Source organism: Lissotriton vulgaris, chromosome 8, assembly GCF_964263255.1.
Source record: "Lissotriton vulgaris chromosome 8, aLisVul1.2, whole genome shotgun sequence".
Lineage (NCBI taxonomy): Eukaryota > Metazoa > Chordata > Amphibia > Caudata > Salamandridae > Lissotriton > Lissotriton vulgaris.
The window spans coordinates 1,007,858,740-1,007,881,211 of NC_141696.1; the positions used below are offsets into that span (position 1 = coordinate 1,007,858,740).

At 40.6% G+C, this 22,472-nt stretch overlaps 1 protein-coding gene across 5 annotated transcripts in view; it reads left to right on the plus strand.

The window, feature by feature from the left end:
* The window catches only part of DACH1 (dachshund family transcription factor 1), a 595,151-nt gene that overhangs the window by 399,313 nt on the left and 173,366 nt on the right, over nt 1-22,472 (plus strand). For 3 of the 5 annotated variants that reach the window (XM_086934898.1, XM_086934894.1, XM_086934895.1), the window contains one exon: nt 579-722. The exons of the other annotated variants lie outside the window; for them this stretch is intronic. In XM_086934898.1, the coding sequence (XP_086791024.1) occupies nt 579-722 (144 nt within the window). The remainder of the gene's footprint in view (nt 1-578; nt 723-22,472) is intronic. 5 annotated transcript variants of the gene reach the window in all.

Below are 22,472 nucleotides of genomic sequence, written 5' to 3' on the forward strand. Positions count from 1 at the left end.
CTGTGAGGGAACATGCATAAATGTACTTTATATAACACTTTGGTGCATTTGAGTGGTCTTCATTTATAATAGCGATTTGGTAATATTTCCCTGATCCTATTTATCTGTAGCATTCCCTGCTCACGCACAAATAAGAGTTAACTAATGAACAATATAGACGTTGAGGGTTGTTTTGAACACAACAAGGCTTATTTTGCCTAAAATACACATGCTTAGTATTATGGGAGTTCTGCAGCTTCCACATTTCCCAATAGACTATACTGTACATTGGTCAGAATTCTCCTAATACTGGATTGACATGTAACCTTCACATTGCCTACCATACTGCATACACCTCCTTCATTTAGGTGTATTCTAGGTAGAAAGATGGCCACATGTGATAACTTTACCTCAATAATAGCATTTTAAGCAACTTTTGACACAGAAATCAAAAATAATGAATGTATAAATTATTTTATGTACAATAATTTGTATTGAAAAACAAATTGTGGCAATACTGAAAGTTTGCTGTGGCTCACCCACAAACTTCAGAAACATCAATGCATCACCTGCAAAGTCTTTCCTTCATTTCTACACAGACAGAAGACAGGAACAAAGAAGGGGCCAGAAGTGTACAGAGAACAAGAGGGAGATATGGCAGCTTGCAGCGGGTGGCGGGCGGCGATCAGGGAGCAACACGCTTCTGGCAGGACAAGTGGAGGAGGCAGCAAAGGGAAAAGAAGGTAAGAAGGAGAGGGTCACATTAAGGTGTGTACTAAAAAATAAGGCAAACCTGATGGGCCTGTAAATTCAAGAAAACACAACAATTAAACAGTCACAGGTAGCACACAAAAGCTTGTCCGCAACGGACAACTGGAAGTAAGTAAAAAGAAAAAATAGCATAAGTAGGAGAAGGCGAGAGGCAGGCCCGGACTAGCCGTTGAGGGCACCGGGCAATCCCCCGGTGGGACGCGTGGTTGGGGGCCGGTTTTGGGCCCCTGGGGCCATTTTTGTTACAGGGCCGTTATGCTGCAAAAACGGCCCTGTAACAAAAACGGCCGAAAACCGGCCCTGTTACAGAGCGCGGTCGCACCTCTCCCCCCTCCCCTCTCCTCCCGGAGGGGGAGAGGGGGGGCGGCCGAGCACTTTGCCAGGGCCGGTTCTGGTTCCCAGTCCGGACCTGGCGAGAGGATAAAATGAGGGCTTTGATATACGATAGAATTATCAGTGATGAAAAGAAAGTAGGATTATGAAATGTTGGTGGATAGAGAGTTGTATCAGGACGTCAGGAGTGGGCATTAATGGCGAAAAAGTAAAAAGGGGGCAGCTCTCCTGAAGATATTAATCATAGAGGCTCAAGTCCCTGAAATCCGTGCCCTCAGGGACTTGCTCTCTTTTCGCCGAGCTGTAAAAACTTCTTTGTTTCTGTAGTTCTATCCCTTCTCACTCTGTCCAGTTGTGTTGTGTAGCTACCTTGTCGGGCGCCAGGACGCTCCTTTGCTGGAGCATCTGTGCGCATAATAAATGAGCCTAACATAACATAACATAACAAATAGGAAAAAGAAGGAGCACGTGAAAACAACAGAAGCAGATAAGGGATGAAATGAGGAACATACATTGGAAAGGTACACAATCAGTGGATAAAAAAGAGAGAAACAGCTTACATGGGAGGAATGTATAGTGTGAAACGAAAAAATAGTAACTAAATAACTTAAAAATAAGAATACATGAACAAAATCAGTCCAAACAATTCAAAAGAAGAAATAAATAAATAAATATATATTATATATATATATATATATATATATATATATATATATATATATATATATATATATACATATATATATATATATCCAAAAAACAAAAGAGAGTAAGAGAGCGATAGAAAAGTGTGAGAGAGAGAGGGAGGCAACTTGAGATAAAGTGTAGGCGTCTTCAATCACGCCTTACTTCGTTTTTTTGCATGCATGCTTGTCAGTTTAATTGATTTGGGCATGTATGACACAGGACTAGCACTGGAACACTGACACTGGGGGATGTTCACAGGTCTGTTGGATTTTATAATGAATTAATGGTCACAGTTTATCAAAATTGTAGGCATCACCATGTCCTATTAACAATTAAATAGCAGCATCACTTCCTGCAATATCTAATTCTTTTTTGCAGAGATGAGAGTTCATATTTCCCACGCACAGAGCTGGTAGTAGAATACGAAATAATTAAGTGCTTTCTTTCCTTCGGGTGAATTAACATCAACATTCACTAATAATTGCAGATTTTGATTCTAAGCATGAATGCATTACAGATGATGATAGAAATGATGTGCGACTGCAGATTCATTGCATGGACTCTAAATAGGTTGTATGTTTTATTACTTTGTAAAGAGGGACTTCGTTTATCCAGGGAACTGATTTGTTTTTACGACCATACTACTGAATAAACAAATGTTTTCAATCCAAGCAACATAGCTAATATATTGCAGAATCTGTATGCATGGCAAGACATACAAACATATCTTTTGCTCTCATATTTATAGATTAATTGGGCTTTTTGTTCTTGAATATAGCTATTAAGTTTATGTCAACCATGAAGGAAACTGAATCAGAAATTGGTACTTATGTAAACTTGTACGTATTTGTTATGTATAACATGGTTGAGAATGGACACATATTTCTCATTAGATACAGTTATTAGACGGAAAAGTGTTGCCACTGCTGTTGTTCAGCTTAAGATACCATGGAAACCAGCAATATTGCATCCTTTTAAAACACCAATTAGAAGGGTATCTTTATTGCACTGGCTGAAAAGTCAATACATTGAATTTACTCAGGATTTGTGCTTTTTCTTAAAAGAAAATACATATGCTGCAAGTCCTTCAGGTACCTGTATTCATACATAATTTGTAAAATGGCTGTAAGTGGTTGAAGCTCCTAAGAATCATTGAGAAGATTCCAGGCAGTTCTATAAGTGCCACAGTCAAGTACCAACAGGCATTTATTTCGAAGTTAGTGTGTGACAAATATGGAGTGCAGCTATCTCTGTAACTAGCACTATAATCATTAGGATTGCTTAGGAACTTGCAAACAACAGATTAAAAAAAAATTCACTAGATTGTTCATATACCTTTATCTAGTTCGCATTGCAGTCTACACACACAAACAAATACATTTTCCCTTTGTGACATTCAGGTGTACCTGTTGTGCTAATATTTATTTCCATGGTGACGGTATAATAGAAAATGTAAAGATTACTTTTAATATTTAAAATAAGTTCACAACTTGTTTTACTCCTCGAAAACTAACAGACATGAACCACAGTTGCATTCCAAGGAAGTTCTGACCTAAATATCGAGAGTATGGCGGTACTACAAAGGTGTACTTTTTTGTTAGAGATGTTGTCTACAGTCACCTATAAAAAAGATGTCAATATCTGTAACTTATAGTAAAATCACTGATTATGGTGGATCACTCTTTAATGAAAAAGATCAATCTTAGGACCACATAAAAAGTTAAAAAAAGATATATTTTATGAAAATATGTTTCCGAAGGAACAATTGATGAGTGATACACCTCCTTAACCCTTTCGATGCCGATGACGAGCTCAGCTCGTCATCACCCACGGGTGTCGTGTGCTGATGACGAGCTGAGCTCGTCATGGTGCCACTAAAATGGCATTTTCCAGCACAGGGGGGGGGGGAAACGCCCAGCAGCCATGTGGTTAAGCATGATTGGCAGGCCAAAAGAGAACTTGCAGAAATTATATATTTTTTTAATATATTTTAAAAAGTGACTTTTTTTGATACCTCACATAGGAAAGGGGCAATTGGGACGTTGTTTACACGTGTTGAATCCCCTGGATCCTCTACAAATGGGAATATTAGACATAAATATATATTAAATGAGTTTGGCGATTCAATAAATACTAATTTTGGCACAATGCAAACAACCACGTTCTAAAGGAAATAAGCATACATGTTTGCTTGGACTCGTATTTCTGGTTGCAGATTTCTGCTTTTCACACCTATCAGTAGGAAGCTCACTCTTGCTACGTATAGTTTTTGTCTGTTGGCTTGGCATATTTACATTTATTATTCTTGACAACGAACAGGATTCACATTTTTTAATAAAGGGCAGTCGAAATGCTAATTTGGAACTCCTGTAGTTTGGTGGCAGATATCAACTGACTTAGGCCCACATACCCCCTTATTGTGCAAATAATGGCAATTCTCCGAAAATTTCAAAAATATTCTAAACAAAACCTGTCTCTTTTATTGATCATGCAAAAGCATGTAAAATTGACACATTTCATGAGAAAATCACATAGAATTGTTGGTAAATACTGTTGTCATGCAGTAGCATGTATTCTAAACACTCCGATTAGCTGCCAGGGAGAGCCCACAGTAATTACACTTTACGAAATGTTCATACATGTTCCCAAAGGTTGACATATTCTTTCAACCTCCTGCATGCAGTAGCATATCTATGGAAGTGATCAACCCACAAAGGTGTACCCCTGGGACTTCTAAAGTTGAGTAGTCCAAACAAAGGTATGCTGGTAGTAGGGTACACAAAGACACTAAACAGCACAAAGTGCATAAGGCCAATTTCAGAAGGTAAGTTGAGCTGTAATGCTTGTTTTGAGGACATGGTGGCAGAAATGGTGACAGATATCAACCTTTTGACCAGAGGAAGCATAATGAAGCCGTCTCATGTATGACCTTGAAGGTAATTAGGAATCCATTGATGAGTGACAGACCTCCATCTTCCTAGTGGAAGGCGATAAAATCATTAAATTAGTGTAATTTTCTCAATACTGCAAAGTAATAAAATATGACGCATCTCTTTAGCCTGTATCGAAAAGTAGTGTCCTTGTTGGAAAGATCAAATTGCATATGTTTTCACCAAGATCTCACTGGGGTGTGGGGAGGGCATTTCCAGAAATGTATAAGTGTTCTTTTTTTTTTGGTTACCCCCAAGATATAAGCCAGGTGCAATGCAGTGTGCTAATTTCTCAAGGTAATCAAATAGAAATGCTTTTTGGGATATTTTGGAATGTTGTGCAAATATCTATGACAGGACCTCAAGGAAACATATCAAAGATATACGATTTCAATAGCAGCATTTTAAGGATACCATCAATGCAGACCTCGCATTCTGGCAGTTTGGTTGACCAAGCAGAAAATACACTTGTCATATTTGTCTATAAATCATTCTTAAATGTGACATTTTCATACTGCATCTTGCATACATTAGCATACACTTGGCAAAGATAGACAATTTTATTTATTGTATTGTATTGTTTTGCAGCATTTATATAGTGCTTACTATCCCTGTGTGGGCACTGGGTCATTTGTCTGTCAGGCTAGCCAGCATGCAGAGGTTTTCCATGTGTTTGGGATGCTCTCATATGCTAAACCAAGTCAGTGTCATTGGAAGATTTTAGTACTTCATCAAGCTAAAATGCTTGTCTTTGGTTGTTGTCAATCAGTGGGACTTATCAACACAATGAGCCATAGAGAGCGTATCAAAGGCATTAAGTAATCTACAGCTTACTTTCATCCTGACTGTCTGGCCGGTTGTCCATTCAGAAAGGCAATGCTCTTCAACCTCCTCCCTGCAGATGCATGTAATTAAGAAGATTACACCTACCTATGTGCTCCCTGAGTCTCTTGATTGTGGGGATTCAAGTTAAGAGTTTTCCAAAGGGTTTGAGGTGCTGACAGGAGGCTCAGGATCAGATGAGGCCTATGCAGACAATTTCAGAAGTGAGTCTATACCATCTGTTGCTTTGGGCATCCTTCTGGATCAATCCTTAGGCCACAATGAACTCTAAAATGTCAACATTTGCTCATGCTAAGACAGCTAGTCGTGGATAGCAATTCTCTTTCCCTTGCCTCTTGGCATTAACACTGCAGAGAATGCACTGTTTAGATAATTATTTTGCTGCTATTTAAAAGGAAGTTGAAACTGTCCTGAAACTGTCCTTGTAACCACCTTTGCTCGGTCTGTATTTTCACTGTCACCACCCGATGTGATCAAGTTTGCTGTGTTGTACGCTAAAAGACATACAAATAAATGTGTTGAATACATATCCTTGGACCGAGGGGGATGAATTTCACAAACAGTAAAATATAAAGCAGCAACAGCACTGCAAGAAAATAGCTCTTGTTGATCATTTTGCTGAAGAACTTGAAATAGTAATTGAAATTCGGGTGGCTCTTGCACATTTCAGTTAGTTTATTTTGCAAACAGTGGAGGTCCTTTATTTCAGAGGCTGATTTAGATTGCTCCCACTCATGAAGAAAGTTTTAACAAATTATTATCGATAGGATTAATGCATGTCACTTTAGGGAAATGCCAGAAGGTCAGTAGCACTTTATGTAGAAAAAATATGCAGACCATAATATCTTCTGCATCAAACAATATGTAAAATATGCCCAGCATCAGTGGCGTAGCAAGGGGGGGCGGGGGGGCAGTGCACGTCTTATCTGACGAATGCATTTAGGTTAGTCTCCTTATCATCTTTCAGTCTCTGTCACTGTGATCATGTATGATGACTAAATAATGGGGGCGCCTTGCACACAAATATACAGTTTATTTTACACTATGCTCCCCAGTGCCTTTTGCTCTCTAATTATTAGATCACACCTATTGAAAAGACACTTGATAAAATATGTAATGAAAACAAAAACATATTTGTGTTTTGATTGAGGTCATAGCACTGTAACAGCTTGTCGAGAAAGAATAATCCTTTCTCATATGTTTGTTTTGAGTTTTGTAGGTTGTATATTTCACTGGTGATTTTTTTCTAATATTTACTGATATTGACTGCTCTATTTGCAAAGAATATTGGGAGTATATGTTATCCTAACTTTTCCAAGGCTTTATTTGATAACCATTAACTGTGTTTCTGCTGCTAACAAGTTGTGGTTAATGTGAGCCATATAGTTATCGCTTAAGAAACTTATCTTATGTGTAACTCTTGTTTTGGTTCTATTTTTGTTCGACTTTTAACAGAAATAATAGTTATTAAATAACTTTATTAATATCAAGTTTAATAAAAGATTGTTTAAACAAACCTGTACAATTATGCCATGAATAAATTGGCGCTATTAATCCCATTTTCTGTCAAAACAACCCATTTGTGGCCAAAACAGAATTACAAGTCAGGTAGAAATGACACTTGACATTGCCATTTGCTCCTGGAGTTTGCAGTAGGTAAATTGTGCCAAAAATCTCAGGAACACTCAGTGCAAAAAGCTGGTTTGAGTTCCCGTTTGTGTAATTTTCATGTAATTCCTTATTTTGAAGTATTAAACTCGTTCTGGAATGTCACTTACGTACTCGCTAATAAGCACAATTAAGAAATTGGAGTAGCAAAAAAGTAGACTCACCTAGGGGCAAAACTAAATGTACACGAGTAAATGTGCACATGTAAATTTATACTTGTGAAAGGGGCTCTTCACATATTTCGTAATCATTTTGAATACATGCAGAAAACAAAATAGTTTCCTCACATCAGTAGTGGAAGGATACAACTCACCCAATCAAAAATCAGGGTGAAACAGGCATGCTCCACGGGGAGAACAAACACAAGAAAAGGAGGGAAGTCATAAAATCAGGAGCAGAGATTGGATAGAACAAGCAAGAAATGCAATCATGAGCAACGCGTTGACATATGCTCTGCTGTAGCATTGTATACAATGATGTATGTGACAAACAGATAATGCTGTCTGTCATTAAACTGTAAACAATTTACAAAGAATTGAAAAAAAAGCATTGGCAAAATAAACTAATGTTCCAGGAGCCCGAGCACTGAAGTGCACTTCATTTTTGATACATGTCCATATGTGATCAAGCAAAATGCTGCCACTCACAATGCACTTCCCGAAGTAAGCTGTTCCATCGCCCCATTCTGTGTGCAGTGGGTGCAGATTTGAATGGTAGTTGAACAGACCGATGGACGGCTGACCCAAAGCCGCTCTGTGTATGTGTATATGTATTTATGAATTTTGTTAATACAGGAGTCTGATCAGATAAAACTATCTCTTAGCCAGACCTAAAAAAAAAGCACTGCTAACACATTAAGAAAACTGGATATTTCAGATTGTCATCACATACACATTTATATGAATTACTAGCAAATGAAACAGCAAACAAAAGTGCATCATTGAAAGTTTGCTTTGTAATTGAGTGAAGGCAAAGTCCTCTGAGGTGTAATCACTACCATGTTAAGATTACTCACCTAGATTTACTGACAGTTCATGCAACACAGCCCAGCAAGGCAAGTCGCTGCCCTGCCTTAACCCGTTAACCGCGGCGGTAATTCCGCCGCGGTGCGGGCGTTTCTGTGCGCGAGTGGGGCGCCGTCGGCCAGTGGCTGACGGCAGCACTGGGCAGGTAGTGCTGCCGTCGGCCATTGGCCGATGGCAGCAATTAAGGGGTTAAAGGGAGAGAGCTGAACTACGCTGTATTTACGCATTGATACTAGGCATGTGCAAGGTTCTCAAGCTTTATTTGTAACCCTTACAAATGTCTACGGAAAGTTTCGTGGATTTGGAAATTCTGAAAAGTGTATTCTTTGCCAAGTTCGTGTTTAAGCTTTGGCTTTTGTGACAACTTAGAAAAAACATGTTAAGAAAAAATCATTATTGCTTTTGGCATAGAAACAACTCTGCAATTGATAAAATTGTATAGAAATTTGTTGCAGCTATTTTCCATCTTGGCTGGGTTTGATTAGAGTACACATGATCTCACAGTTTGGTAAAGTGGTCTTGCAGTGCTCAGAACAAAAATTGCAAGGATAAATGACATTTTAAACCAATAGTAATAATTTTTTTTACATAGGGTGGAAATCATGAATTTTGCAAAAATTCAAAAGACTAAACACGAAAACTAAATTTGCACTTCTTCTAAAAAGCATATGAACTCAAAAACGTAGAAAGTGTATCTTCGATGGATACTGGTGTGCTATTACTTCTTCGCTATGACATTCGAGCTCCTAGTCACAGTTTATGCTATAAAGCTTCACTCTAATAACTTTGCACAGAAATACGTGACAAAAGGCATTTGTAATTCTATTCACTTCTAAAAGATTACGGTCTATAGTTGAACCAGGAGAGGCATCCTGTCATTTTCAGAACCTGTTAAATGTGACAGAATCTTTTTTTTCTGCCAACTTGCGAAGACCAAGGCAGAGCAAATTTGCTGTGGTCAGCTAAGTGTAACCACTGAGCAGGAAAGTGATTTTAATAATGCATTATTGTTCTTCACTGAAGGTGAACTGTTACAGTGCCTTTGTTATAGCATACTTTTCCTCTGGCTGAGCCTCCAGATGCTGTGTAGATTACTTGATTAAAACCTTTAATGAATGGTAAAGGGTGCTGTGTACGCTTTCATATTGACGTGCTGAATAGCAAAAAGTGCCTTCCTTGATCACTGTGGCAGGGAGGATAATCTAAAGCATCAATGCTGAATTTTGTGGCATGCATACAAAACAGACATTAGGACCACTGTGCTTTCACACATTAACATTGATATATTAGTAAAAATAACAAAACAACAAAAAAAAACATAACAAAACAACTATAATAATTCTAATAATAAGAAGTAGAAGAATACAGTGGCAATAATACAAACTAGTTCCAATAGCAGCAAAAACAATATGCTTTTCACCAAAGTTTTTTTCAGTTGAATATAATATTTAAATTTTAGGAAATATACTTTAATTGTAACATTTTTTCAGCTGTTGGGGGAGGAGTCCTTCGCATTCACAAACAGGTTCATAATGAAGTTCGAAAGGCATATTGTCAATGTAGATTGACTGGTCTGTAAAAGTGGTTGGTCTCTAGCTTCCTTCATGCGTAGGACGGCCCCCCCGCCATCCGACGTCACAGTGGGTGTGTGCGTCGGACGCCTGGGGGCCGTCCGATCTGTGCACATGTCAAATTTGCGGGAGAATTGGACGCTCATCGAAGAGGCTAGTTAACAGGCTTATGCATGCTTACAAATGATACCTACTGGGTCCAAGATTTTTTTGAGGATCTTAGTCCTTCACTGCATTGACCCTTGATGGAGTATTAGTGGGCATAATTTATAAAAGAGCATCCTCTGCATGAAGGTGTTGGGAGTGGGTGTCCTTTGCTATTTCAGAAAGGGCTTTGCACCCCCATGCCAGGGCATGCACACTCAAACTAGGATTTTTTCTGATTGCATGTTGGTTTACCCTATGGAAACGAGGGATGCCCTGCTGAGCGGCCCACATGGTTTCAAAATGAAATATGCAGAAGACAGACAGGTTAGCCCCAAAAAAATGTACTGAAGAGTGGCAGTAATTTAGAAGGCCCCCTGGGAGGTATGGGACAGTAAATGAAACGTTGCAAGATTCCTCTTCCTCACCCATACGCAAAGACCTGTAACAATCTGCAGCCCCTTGAAGGTTACTGTCTTGTGCCCCTCCTAAAGCCACGCCAGGTGAGCTCATGCCGGAAAGATATTTCCCCATCCGTGCTCAACTCTGGGGCAGAGATATGATTCGTCTATGTACATCATCGTGGATCAGAGAGAGCACCCTATTTCATGTGTCCTTGCTAATCTTTGAATGGTGCTTGTCTGACCACAGCAGAGAGGCTTCACACATGCATATTTGCACACATGCATATTTGCACACAGGTTGTAGGTGCAAGAAGGCCACCTACGAGTTTTTCCATAAACATTTTCTGTGTTTGAAAAGGCAAAAGTAGCTTTTTTTGTCCAATCCAGTTTGAAGACATGCTACAGAGGGCAAAATGGCTTAGACATATCTCAAGAAACACATTCTGTGCATGATGAAAACTAAATAGATTTTTACTTAGCACTTCTTGGCACGGCTTGGTTGCTTCACGTTACCGTTTGCAGCTGTTCTAAGCAATCCAACAGGAATAATTTTAGCACCACCCAAACTCAGCAGATGAATTAACGCATCCTAAAAATACAAGAGAAACTAAAATGATTGCTTTATTTACTCTTATATGTACTTTCGGTTATTCGTTTTCATCTCCTTAACTTTGAGATGACGTCTCAACCCTCCTGGGGTGTCGGCAATCCTCTCTCGTCTTCAAATGGGAAACTAAAGGTTAAACAAAGCGACTATGCTGCAAACAGCCTGGTAGGAGTTGTAATCTGACCCCAGAATCTTCTGTTTACTCAGTTGAAATGACCGAGCTGCAGTGTAAAACAGGTGTGCAACACTTGATACTGTTGTCCGTAGCTGGACCAATGACTTGCCTTTAGTTGAGCGCACAGCGCTGCCTGTGGTTCCAGGACGGCCCAGAGACGACAGATTAGCAGAAAAGAAAGCCGTGTGCTGCACGCGGCCATGGCCTTGGCAGTAGTACATAGGCACGTGCACAGTAGCAAGTGAACGCGTTTGCACGTAAGGGGCACATTCAACAATTTAATAAAAACATATGGATACTTTTGAATGCATAGAATGTATGAAATACAACTACTACCACTTAAGGATTTTTCTTCCTGTAGCCTACATATAATATCAACACAATGTAAATGTGCAGGATGTTTACAATATATATCTTTGAGGATACAAATACGTCCAAAGTTCTTTGCCAAGCTTTTCTGTAAACCTCGAAGAAAATTGCACCTCCTCTTAATCAGAAATTGTGCCGTTTTAAAAAGCGGACAGTTTTAGCTGACCTTTTTAGAGCCCGTGTACATAGCGCAGAGTGAATAGTCTTTTCATACTCGCTTATAAGGTGCTATTATGAAGGGAAACAGCCTTTAGAACGAGTCCTTTACCAGGCAACGACTTTAGCATGCAGGGTGGTAAGGGTATTGTTTTATGGATTAGGGGTGGGTAATAAATAGTATTGGGTGGTAAAGAAATTTTTCGTTTAAATGGGGATTTGGAGGAACAGAAAAAGAAATACATGTATAAATATTTATGTGTGTGTGTTGTTTGTGTGTAGGGGTAAACTTACTTTAACTATACTTACCTTTCATGGTAAAGGCATGCGTGTTAAAGGCATGCACTGTATAGTCATATAAACATTATGAATCAAAACAATATAACTCTTTAAAGGCCTTAGAACGCTGAATTGCAAAGATCCTGTTCCTGTTCCTATTTCAGCTTTTTATGTCAGGATTCTCAAAGATCCCTAGGAAGGCACACAGACACAGAGCTATCACCTGAGGATGTCTCACTCATGAATCTTGCAGGGGACTAAAGACACTATCTCTCTCAAAACTAGAGTGAGAATGGGGTAGACCTAACCCTGTTTGTAAAGTCATCCTTGCTGTTCAGTAATTCTTCAGGTGATGTCTCTCTTGTGTTGATTCCCGAAAAATATTTGTATTAGAAAGGTTATCAATGGAATTGAAGAGCTCTCCCTGGTCCAGTTATACTATTCTCGTGTTTTATTCTCCTGTGAGCCAAGACATAACCCTTGTTTGAGGTATCCTTACTACATAGCGTTACCTTTCTTGTGCCTCCGGCACGATCATCCAAAATGTAATCCTCTGATTTAGCCAATTGTTACAGGGTCGTGGCTTGGACGGCAGCGTTAATGGCTGCCTGAACCCATCGCTCGGCACACGGAGGAGCGATTTTGGCTACTGTCGGGAGATAAACTGAGAGTTTGTCAAAGCGAAGACCAGTTTTCACCACATAATTCCATGAAGAACACTTTGTGATCAAGCTTTTCCGGATTGAACGCTCAGAAGATCGCCAATTGAAAAATGCGGTGAGCGGTGAGTGGACCTTGCCTGAAAGAAACAAAATGGCGGCGTTGCCCGGAGCATCCTAAAAGTCCTTAAAAGATGAAGTTTCATCGTACATCGTGAGTGCACGGCTTCACTGCAGCACCCAGTACACTGAGCAGCCTAGTAGCGTTAAAGGTGGGTGCTTTATGCTGTTTCCACAACCGCTTACAACAGATTAGATCCCCCATGCCGTGTTGCCTGACCTTGCAATGGCTGCAATTGGGAGATAATTCAAGAGACCCACGAAGCGAGGGCCGATCTTCACCCCAAATACCATGTTGAGCACCCTGTGATCAATCACATACAGAACGGCGCTTAGAAGATAGCCAAATCAGGATTGTTATCCTACAAAGAGGCAAGCGGGAAGCGGAGCCTGCCTGGAATACCTGAAATGGCGTTGGATCGCGCTGGAACCTATGAGTCAAAGACTATAAGCCGATCCTTCACTACTCCGTCACAACACCTGTTAAGACATACAGAATACTAAGGTGGGCACTCAAAGCTAATCCTCAAATCACCTGCGCTGCTGCAGAATTACTACTCACATCGGAGCCACCATTTAACAGCGCGTTGTGCCTGACCCTCCGATCGCTTGTTGCGAGCCCATCTTCTGATCAACTTTTGCCACGTGCAACTGACAGCACAACTCCATACAGCAGAGAACAGAGGAGTACTATTCACACCGATTCCCACTAGCAACACCAGACAGTGCCTATAATTTCTTATAATTGCCCACGGCGCCTGTGACTGTAGAATGTTTCCGAGTGCCTGCTCTCTAAATGGCGGACGCCAAAGACACATGAAGGGCGGAATAAGTGCCGACAGCATGTGAGTACAACATGTGGAGGTAGTGTCTTCGAATCCCGGCCTTTGCGAGCATTAATCAACCAGTGACACGCTAAGTGTCCCAGTCTCTGCTCTGCATTCCTAAGTCTGCAAATTTAGAGCTATTACTGATGCTGCCAGTGCCAATTCAGACGCTACTGGCACCGACTCACCCATCACTTAAGTGAGGCCTCTTCCCGGTGAGTCTTGAGGGCACCTGTGACAATTGGCGGCACAATAGGGTACTGAATCAGCCTACCTGCACCTGCCCTCAATCAGGAACACCGCGCATTGATACACTGCGCCACCACGCCTTTGCAATTCTTGGAAACACCCTAGCTTTGCAACTCTCGAGCTACAACGGTCAGTATCGACACTACTGACACAGTCTCCATCGCTGCTCGAGAGCAATTCCTGCCCTGCAAAGCCAACATGCATACAAAGAGTGCACTGTCTGAGATCTTTTGTCACATACAAACCAATCACATGCATATAGAGTGTGCCAACAGTCTCAACAGGGCCAACAGAGAATCAACAGGACACTCGGAACAGCCTCCTACACAGCAACCAACTTCCTGCTCTCACGGCCACACTGAGACCGTGAATAATAGTGCGCTAGTCCTACAAACACAGCTGCCGAGGGTTCCATACTACGATCGTACCCTCATTGATATTCATTGATAATCGATATTAGCAACGTTACTGTGCCAACGGTCTGACATAAGGAATGTTGTAAGAGACTTGACAACTGGGCAAACCGTACCATAGGAAGAAGTCAATCACTCTACTGTGCCAGCGCTCCATCAAACAGTATCTAACAGCATCTACCCAGCAGGTGCTTCAGTCCACAAACCTGCACTCACAGCTCTTATTGAGACCGTGAATAAAAGACCACCAGAAGAGGAACTGGGGCTAACCACTTCAACCCTTGTCGAAAATGGCAGTCAAAGAAAGCAGAACCTCCTATAAGAAAGCAAAACCAGAGCCAACCACCTCGGATTCACCAATTAAGGCCAAACCAGACCTAAGCAGCACAGTGGACATGATACTAAAAAAAACAGCGGAGGTCCATTACCTGGCAAAATCTGCGAAGCAAAACACAGACTTCATGCAATTGGAACTCACAACAATTTGCGCAGATATATAGGACCTTCCAGGCTAACAAATAAATTAAATACCTCCAGCTCAAGAAACAAAACGCGGAATTGGAAGACCGAAATCGATGAGGGAACATACGTATTTTTGGTATTCCTGAAGGATCAGAGACTGACACTGGGTCATGCGTGGCCTTCCTTGAGTCTTGGATACCTATGACAACTGGGATAAATTTCCACCATGGCTTGGAATTAGACAAAGTTCACAGAATTCCATCGTTTAACCCTTCAAATACAAAGTGAACTCGCCCCATGATATTTAGACCACTTCGATACCAGCATACAGAAGCCATCTTAAACTTCGCCAGGAAAAATCATGAAGTAACCTGGGAAGGCCAGCAGATAAACTTTACACAGGACTATTCTAAGGAATAAGTCAACACAATGAAAGGCTTCCTTTAACTGTGCACCAAGCTGAGGGGGAAAAACATTACATTTTCATTTTCAGGCCCTTCGAAGTTTAGAATTGTGGAAAATAGCAGACCACCCATCTTTACAAACTCCCAGGATCTATCACGACACCTGTAGGAAACTCCTACCCTGGAGATGGACCTCTCTGGGGGATCCTCCAACAAACGGAAGACTTAATATCTTTTGAAATGTGTTTCTTGTCTTGCCATTCTTACATCCATGCATTAACTCTAGCATAATTGTCTAACCAGAGAAGTTTTACAATAGGCGCGGCTACTCAACTAAGCATGCTCCCTTGGTATAATAACGCTTTGTATCTTTTAGGAATGTTAATGTTATAAGGGAAACCGACGCATTTTAAGATAATTTCTGCTATTTGTCTCAGTTCTGTTTATCCTAAGACCCTAATAATCATTATTTGCAGTACGCCTCAATGTTCGCAAGAGATACTGCAGGTCTACCAGTTACTCAGTTAATGCACGTCCTGCGTTAATCTTACATAGATCAAAACAGCCGAACTCTATCACCAACAAATAACCATGTGCTACACAATATTTTGTCAAAAGAAATCCCCTTGGGAACCGTTTAAACTGTTTTGTCATACGTCCAACCACACCGAACCTATGGTCATGCTTCACTCACACACCACACAATGAGCCAAAGAAACTAATCAGTACAAAAAAAATTATAAAACGTTGCATGCAATTTATTGCAAGTGTTGTATATATCAACTTTACACCATTAAAAACACATTGTACCATAGAGCAATAAAGTTTAAAAACACATATTATAAAAAAAGTGGAACAAAAGAAAAGCAGCAGGAGCAAATAATTCCAGGTCAGGAAACAACACAGTAGTTGGACATGTCAATATGTATACACACTACTTTTATGCAAAACAAATTCTTTGCAAAATACTCGAAAAGCAAAAGTTTGCAGTCATTAGTTATCCGTGATAGTTCCCATACAACTAGGGCATTGACCCGTTTCGGTGGGTCCAACCAGAATAACTCCCCACCTTCTTCAGGAAAGAAAATTCTTCCCACTTCGTATATACAATTTCTCGTGAGTTAACTTCATCCACTAAAGTATAGACAAGATAGGTATCAAAAGATTACCATGTTGCCAATATTAACTTGAAGTCTCAAGTGAGTCTAAAGGGTAGCCGACGAAATACTCCTTCTTAATTAGAAAAACACCCTCGTACCAGCCAGTACAACTCCAATGAAAATAATTACAATCTGAAAGCATGTAAAAAATGGGAAAACATGCGGGGGAAGCCTCCGTTGTTAAATCCAGAAGAGCCCCTTTCTCCTCGTATTTCTAAAAGTGTATAGCCCGATGGTGTATCTCTGGAATAAAAATATCGTGGCAAAGTATCTGGGAGTCTGACACGGGTTGACAACGTACCTCTCTAGAACTCACCATGGAAATCTTCTACCAGACATATGTGGGACACTCTTGATCTCTACTTTAGGTCACACAAACCACCATGAACCACACCAAGCATGATAAATTAATTCTCCCCACGGACTACTTTCACTAGGGTTTGCTTCTCTGTACTAGTGGCATCACTCTGGAGTCCATTAGTTTGAGACCGATACCTACGTTGTTTTGGACCCTGAGCTATGGCTTTCCCTGCTGATAATATTGATACACTTCATGTCATTGTTAATCTCCTCAGTGGCCTTTATGATACTACACTTGGTACTACATGTGTTTAAAATGTGATATACGGCCATATCAACCTGATTACCAGTGACATCTACTTTTCCTTTTATTTATTATCTCCTTGTTGTTTATTTTCACATGTCTTTTCCTTGTGTCCTTCATTTGAAGTATTGTATGTACTGCTTTATTTGGAAACAACTAATAAAACATTTTTGAAATAAAAGAAAATTCATCAAAAACAAATTCATTTCACCTCCCTCAAATTTGACCCATTTACCCAGCAATGAAGACATTAGATTGGTTATGAATGAAGGAATTCACCAAAATTAAGATACGTCAAGTCACTAACAAATCCATGCTCCTAAATAAATCATTGATGCAGTCCTGATCTATGACTTAATCAAATGCCTATGGTCAGCCTCTAAAAACTGTTGTCTGTCATCAGCCAAAAGTGATTTGGGGGCGTAACCATCCAGTACCAAGATACCTTCCTGTGGGACTCTACTCTGCCCCACCTTAAATTTGAACTAGATCGCTTGAAGGTGACGAGTGTCTCGAGAGTGATCTTGACCTCCCTTACTATTATTGTCCCTGCTTCCCCTGCCCAGCAATCAAACATGGGCTAATTTTAATATGTATGCTTACTAATTGAGAATTACTAATCTGAAAAAATAATACATCCAAGCATCAGTGACATAACGCAAAATGGTGGGGGCCCACTGTAAAATGCGATAAAGTGCCACTGAGTCTCCCATATCTCTCAGATATCCGTTGGCCTTGGGTTGAATTGGGGCCGACCGAAAAGTGGGAGCCACATACATGGTTGGCTGCCCCCCTGTGCTGCAGGGACTGCAGGAGCCTCTGTTATGCCCCTGTCAGGCATATTAATATAAAGGCATCAGGGTTAATTAAAAGAAGACTGAGAGTCTCATTTATAGTGTGGTGAGTGGCCTGCTAACACACCAGGTGAGTGAAAACTGTGGACTGCACCCTATTTGCATGGCAAGGATAAGTCTACGTTCAGTATATCTACCAGTGCCGCAGATACAATGAAGGTAGAGCTGAATGCCACGTAGGCAACTTGTTTGCTTCAGCAAATCAGAATGTATTTTTTGTCTTACAGAAGCAAACTCCCAAAGTGGCAGTTTCTGTAAGCGAAACAACAAATCCCATGCTCCTGATAAACAGGGAGATTTCTTCTTGCATGTGAGGGGCAGTATTTGTTTTCCCTTTTCCCTCCCCGCCTTGCATCATTTCATGAACAGACTTTGGTAGCGAAAATTAGTAAACGCCATAAATACATGGGAGCGAATGTTACACAGTGGTCTAGGGAGGATGGATCACTTGAAGTAGGGTTACTGATGACAGAACCAGCTGAGGTTTCACCATTAAAACCTTGTTAGTCTTCTGACTCTAAATGAGATGGGGTAAACGTGAGTTGGATGTGGTGGGAGCACCACCAATTTATGGTAGTGCTTCCATCACATGAAACTCTAAATGAGGTAATTACTCAAGCAATCAAGATATCTATAGAACTTAGTTTTAAGTGTTTGCAAAATTTGCGTAATTTACTTTTGTGTGGTTACGCATATTTTCAGAGAAATTTCTAGTAATTTTGTGAAATGCAAATCCGTCATTTCATGCTATATTTTAATGTGAAATGTGTCCTCACATCAGTCTATGGTGCAAGGATGCCTTTAAACAAAAGCACTACGAACAACAGCTGCTGACGTTCTGTTGTTTCCATGCATTTGTTGTAAATCTTTACAAAGAATGTTGTGCAATTACATGAAGTGGTATAATGGCGTAAATTTGGGAATTTCCCTTAAGAAGTGTAGCGTGAAATTCTCAACATTTGTGAACTACACTGGCGTAATTTTAATTTTGCTTATACCTACTTATTTTACAATTACCCCCTAGGTCTGGATTAGACTGAGAGACTTACAATCTCCCAAACTCAATTTGAAAAATTAACCCATCAGTCTGATACTTCTCCACATGATTGCTGTCACACTTTGGGGCCGATTCCGATTCGGGAAAAAAACACTCTGAATAGCCGCACAGAGCGTTTTTGCCGTATGAATCGTACCCTGCAACGTCCCCGTACGTACGATGAAGTACGATTCGTACTAGGAGCAGGACTCCGTTCGAATCGTGCAAAGACAGTACGACTCTAATCTCTGCATGATTCTCCCTCAGAACCCGCTGTACACAACAACCGTATGGTTCGAAGCAGGATTTCCCGACCCAGCAAGTACGATTTGTGTCGGGTACGCACAGTACAATGCTTTTTTTACGGGAGCCCAAAATGTCCGGAGAAGCAGATTTCTCCTCGAAACCGGTACGGACCACCCCCCCGGGTATGGTGCGTATACCCCATGTCTGCAGGAGTATGGTGCGCACACCCCATGTCTGCAGGGGTATGGTGTGTACCCCTGCGATCATGGGGTACGGTGCGTAAACCCCATGATCGCAGGGTGTACGCTCTGTACCCCATGATTGCAGGGTGTACGGTGTGTACACCCTGCGATCATGGGGTACGTTGCGTACACCCCATGATCACAGGGGTACGCACCGTACCCCTGCGATCATGGGATGTAGGCTCCATACGGTGTGTATGTGATTGTGTGGTTGTCTGTATGAATCGCCCTTACCTGACGTGGACCGTACAAATCGCATCCTCATACCCCGGTCCGGAGCGTACTCGTCGGGTTGTACAGCATGTTTACGAATCGTACGGTTCACTGTGAGGGTCCGTGTCGTACGGTTTCACCCTTGCAATCCGTACGGTTCACGACGATTCGGACGGATTGACGAGATACGGAGCGTACTACGCGATTCGTACAGAGAGGGCTCCGGATACGATTCAGACAGACGCTTTTTCCCGAATCAGAATCGGCCACTTTATGTCCCCAGTGCAATAGGCCTAATGGTTATATGTCCCCCTTTCCAGATGTGATTTTGTTTTTTGAAAAAATATTTGCTTTGGGGGGCCAAAATAAGGAAACCAAGTAACATTGCAACAGGTTATTATTTGGCTCTATCAGAAAGAAAGCATATAGGGCAAAATATTTTGCAATTGTGTTTTTTAGCCAGATCAAGATGAAAAATACCCTTATGGTGAACATCATCAAGCAGCACCTTGGAATTTTAGTCCAGCCCTTGACCCTAAATTAGAGTCAACCTCGTGGTGTGACACTGGCTGCAATTAACTGCCAGTTCCGCTTTTAAAAACATTAACAGCTTTATATACAATAAATATTGTTTTCCCTGTGTAGCTACATGAAGGCTGCAATGGGTGGTGAGCAGCGATTTACAGCTTGGAGCATAGCAGATTAAAATGCAGTAGTGCAACAAAACTAACTGTCAGTCTCTTTGTCATACAATTTATGTTGTAGATGCAAATATGATACGAACACTATTACTTCAGTGCATGTATGTGTTTCCCAGTCCCCCTTGCTCCACCAATATTTGGAAGGATGCTGGAGAAAAAATGTAGAGCTGATTTTATGCATTGCACTTAATGGATTAAGATGAAGGTCACCTTTAACATTTCTACTTTAGCTAAGAGTTAACACCTTAAGATCGGTTTCTAGTAGCAAATTACCATCTGGTTGCTCATACTGTGAGGAAGGTCAAGCGAATATGTCAGCAACTTGTAGTGTCATTTTATTTCCTAAACATGGCCCGGTTTCGAGTTGCACGACTCATTTAGACCCAGATTTTGTCTGAGCTATCCACTTGCAGATGGTACGTCAAAACTCATAAACAGCACATTGCTTCTCTGCTAGTACATACATACAGGTACTTGTAGAGTGTGAACCTACTTGCAGAGAAACAGAGTGCCGAACAAGGACAGGAGCTATTAGTTACGGTTATGAATATTATTTTAACATGAGACAGGGTGTTCATATGTGGTGAAAAAGGTTCATGTGGAGATGTAGTGTTCTATCAAGAGTTGGGTTTTCAGCTCCTTTCTGATTTACACAATTGTTGGGGCTGTTGTGATGGGTGATGGAGGTATTTTTTCAGGCGTGTCAACTGCTTTCAAAATTTCTAAAGCTTTTGTTTCCAGTTTGGCTATGTCCTGGCTTCTCGCATGGCACTGTCTACATGGGTAAGTTAATTTGTATACCAGATATGGAGGAGAGCCAGTTCTGGCAGCCTTGTGCATGATTTATACAATTTGAAACAGTGATCAGTTCCACACTGATGTATTTGTTCATGTATGGGCTTGTACATGGTGCTTCGGTATGGTGTCAGAACATCATAACCAAAACAACTTGCACTATAAATATTGTGATTAAAATGTCATTTATAAAAATATCCTCAGTGGAGTAAATAATAGAAAATGTACACCCAATGGGACAATATGTTTGTAAATTATATGTAGAACACAATAGTTCTGTCAGACAATACTTTTGAAAACGGTGTAACTTTGTGAAGTATGCAAAGCTGGTTGCTTCGCTATCACATTGTGAAAATGGTGACTTTTGAAAAAAATGGTCACACATACTTATTTCATACTTACAAAATGGTTCTGAATATGATATCGTTTGCAGATAATACTTACTGTTTTTGCCTCCTCAATGGCATTATCTACAGTAAAGCTCTGCAAAAGATAAACTGGGAGAGAGGAAAAGTCCACTTTGCTGAGAAAACCTTTGCATAGTAGAAGAGGAAGGCCAGCCCGCTGGGCCCTGAAGGGCAACAATAGGCTACTTTGCAAGACTTTGCCAGCAATATTTTTTTATCTGGCATACTTTGAGTGAGCGCCACACCTGCTATAATTTGATTTACACACTAGGTACTGTTGCTAACGTTACAGCAGTAATTGGTTGACTTTAGTTGTTTGCAGAAAATAAAAACAGCCCTCCTTTGTGAAATGTGTGCCAGGTACAATTGGACAATGACCACCTCTATGGGAGAAAGAATAACAAAAAACCTTTCTCTGAAAAAAAAATGCAATGTTTTGTGGTATCTTTCTGCACAAAGGCATTTACATTTAAAGACACAAATGGCAGGCTTGGTTGTTTTGCCATGTGTAACTTTCAGCTGGGGCCACATGAATGCCAACAGTGTTACAACTGAGTCTTGCAGCAGAGAGCGTTTCAGAGATCCTCTATCAGCTGCTCATTTTCCTTGGCAGATGTCGAGATCTTTTATTCAGCATCATATTGCAGAGAAGCCGAGTTCTTTTGATAATGTCTACTTGTAGCTCGGCTGTGAAGAAGTCAAAATTTCATTTTGTAAAAGCAGTTATCACACTGAGTGCTGCAGGCCTGGGTTATTGGTCCTCATTTAGCAAGGCCACAGATAAGAAGGCTCATTTCCTCTCCAAATACTTTTTTTCCAGTCATGTGCGTTCTCGGGTGTTCAATAGCGCAGAAAATACACTGAATCATGCTCAATGGTGACAAAAAGAGATAACAAAACTTCTTCAGCACCTGCCTGTTCTCGCTCATGGAAAAAAACAATAACATTCGAAATACTGTGTTTAATCAGACCCTTGCAGCATTCCTACATGACAGGCATTTTACAATTTATTCAGATTAACCATTTGTTTCACATGTGGACACTCACTACCCATGTCCTAATGAGTTAAATTTGGAGGGGAAACAGGTATTAGTTTTTTATGGATGTACCTGAATTCATTATGAATTTCAGCTTCCTTT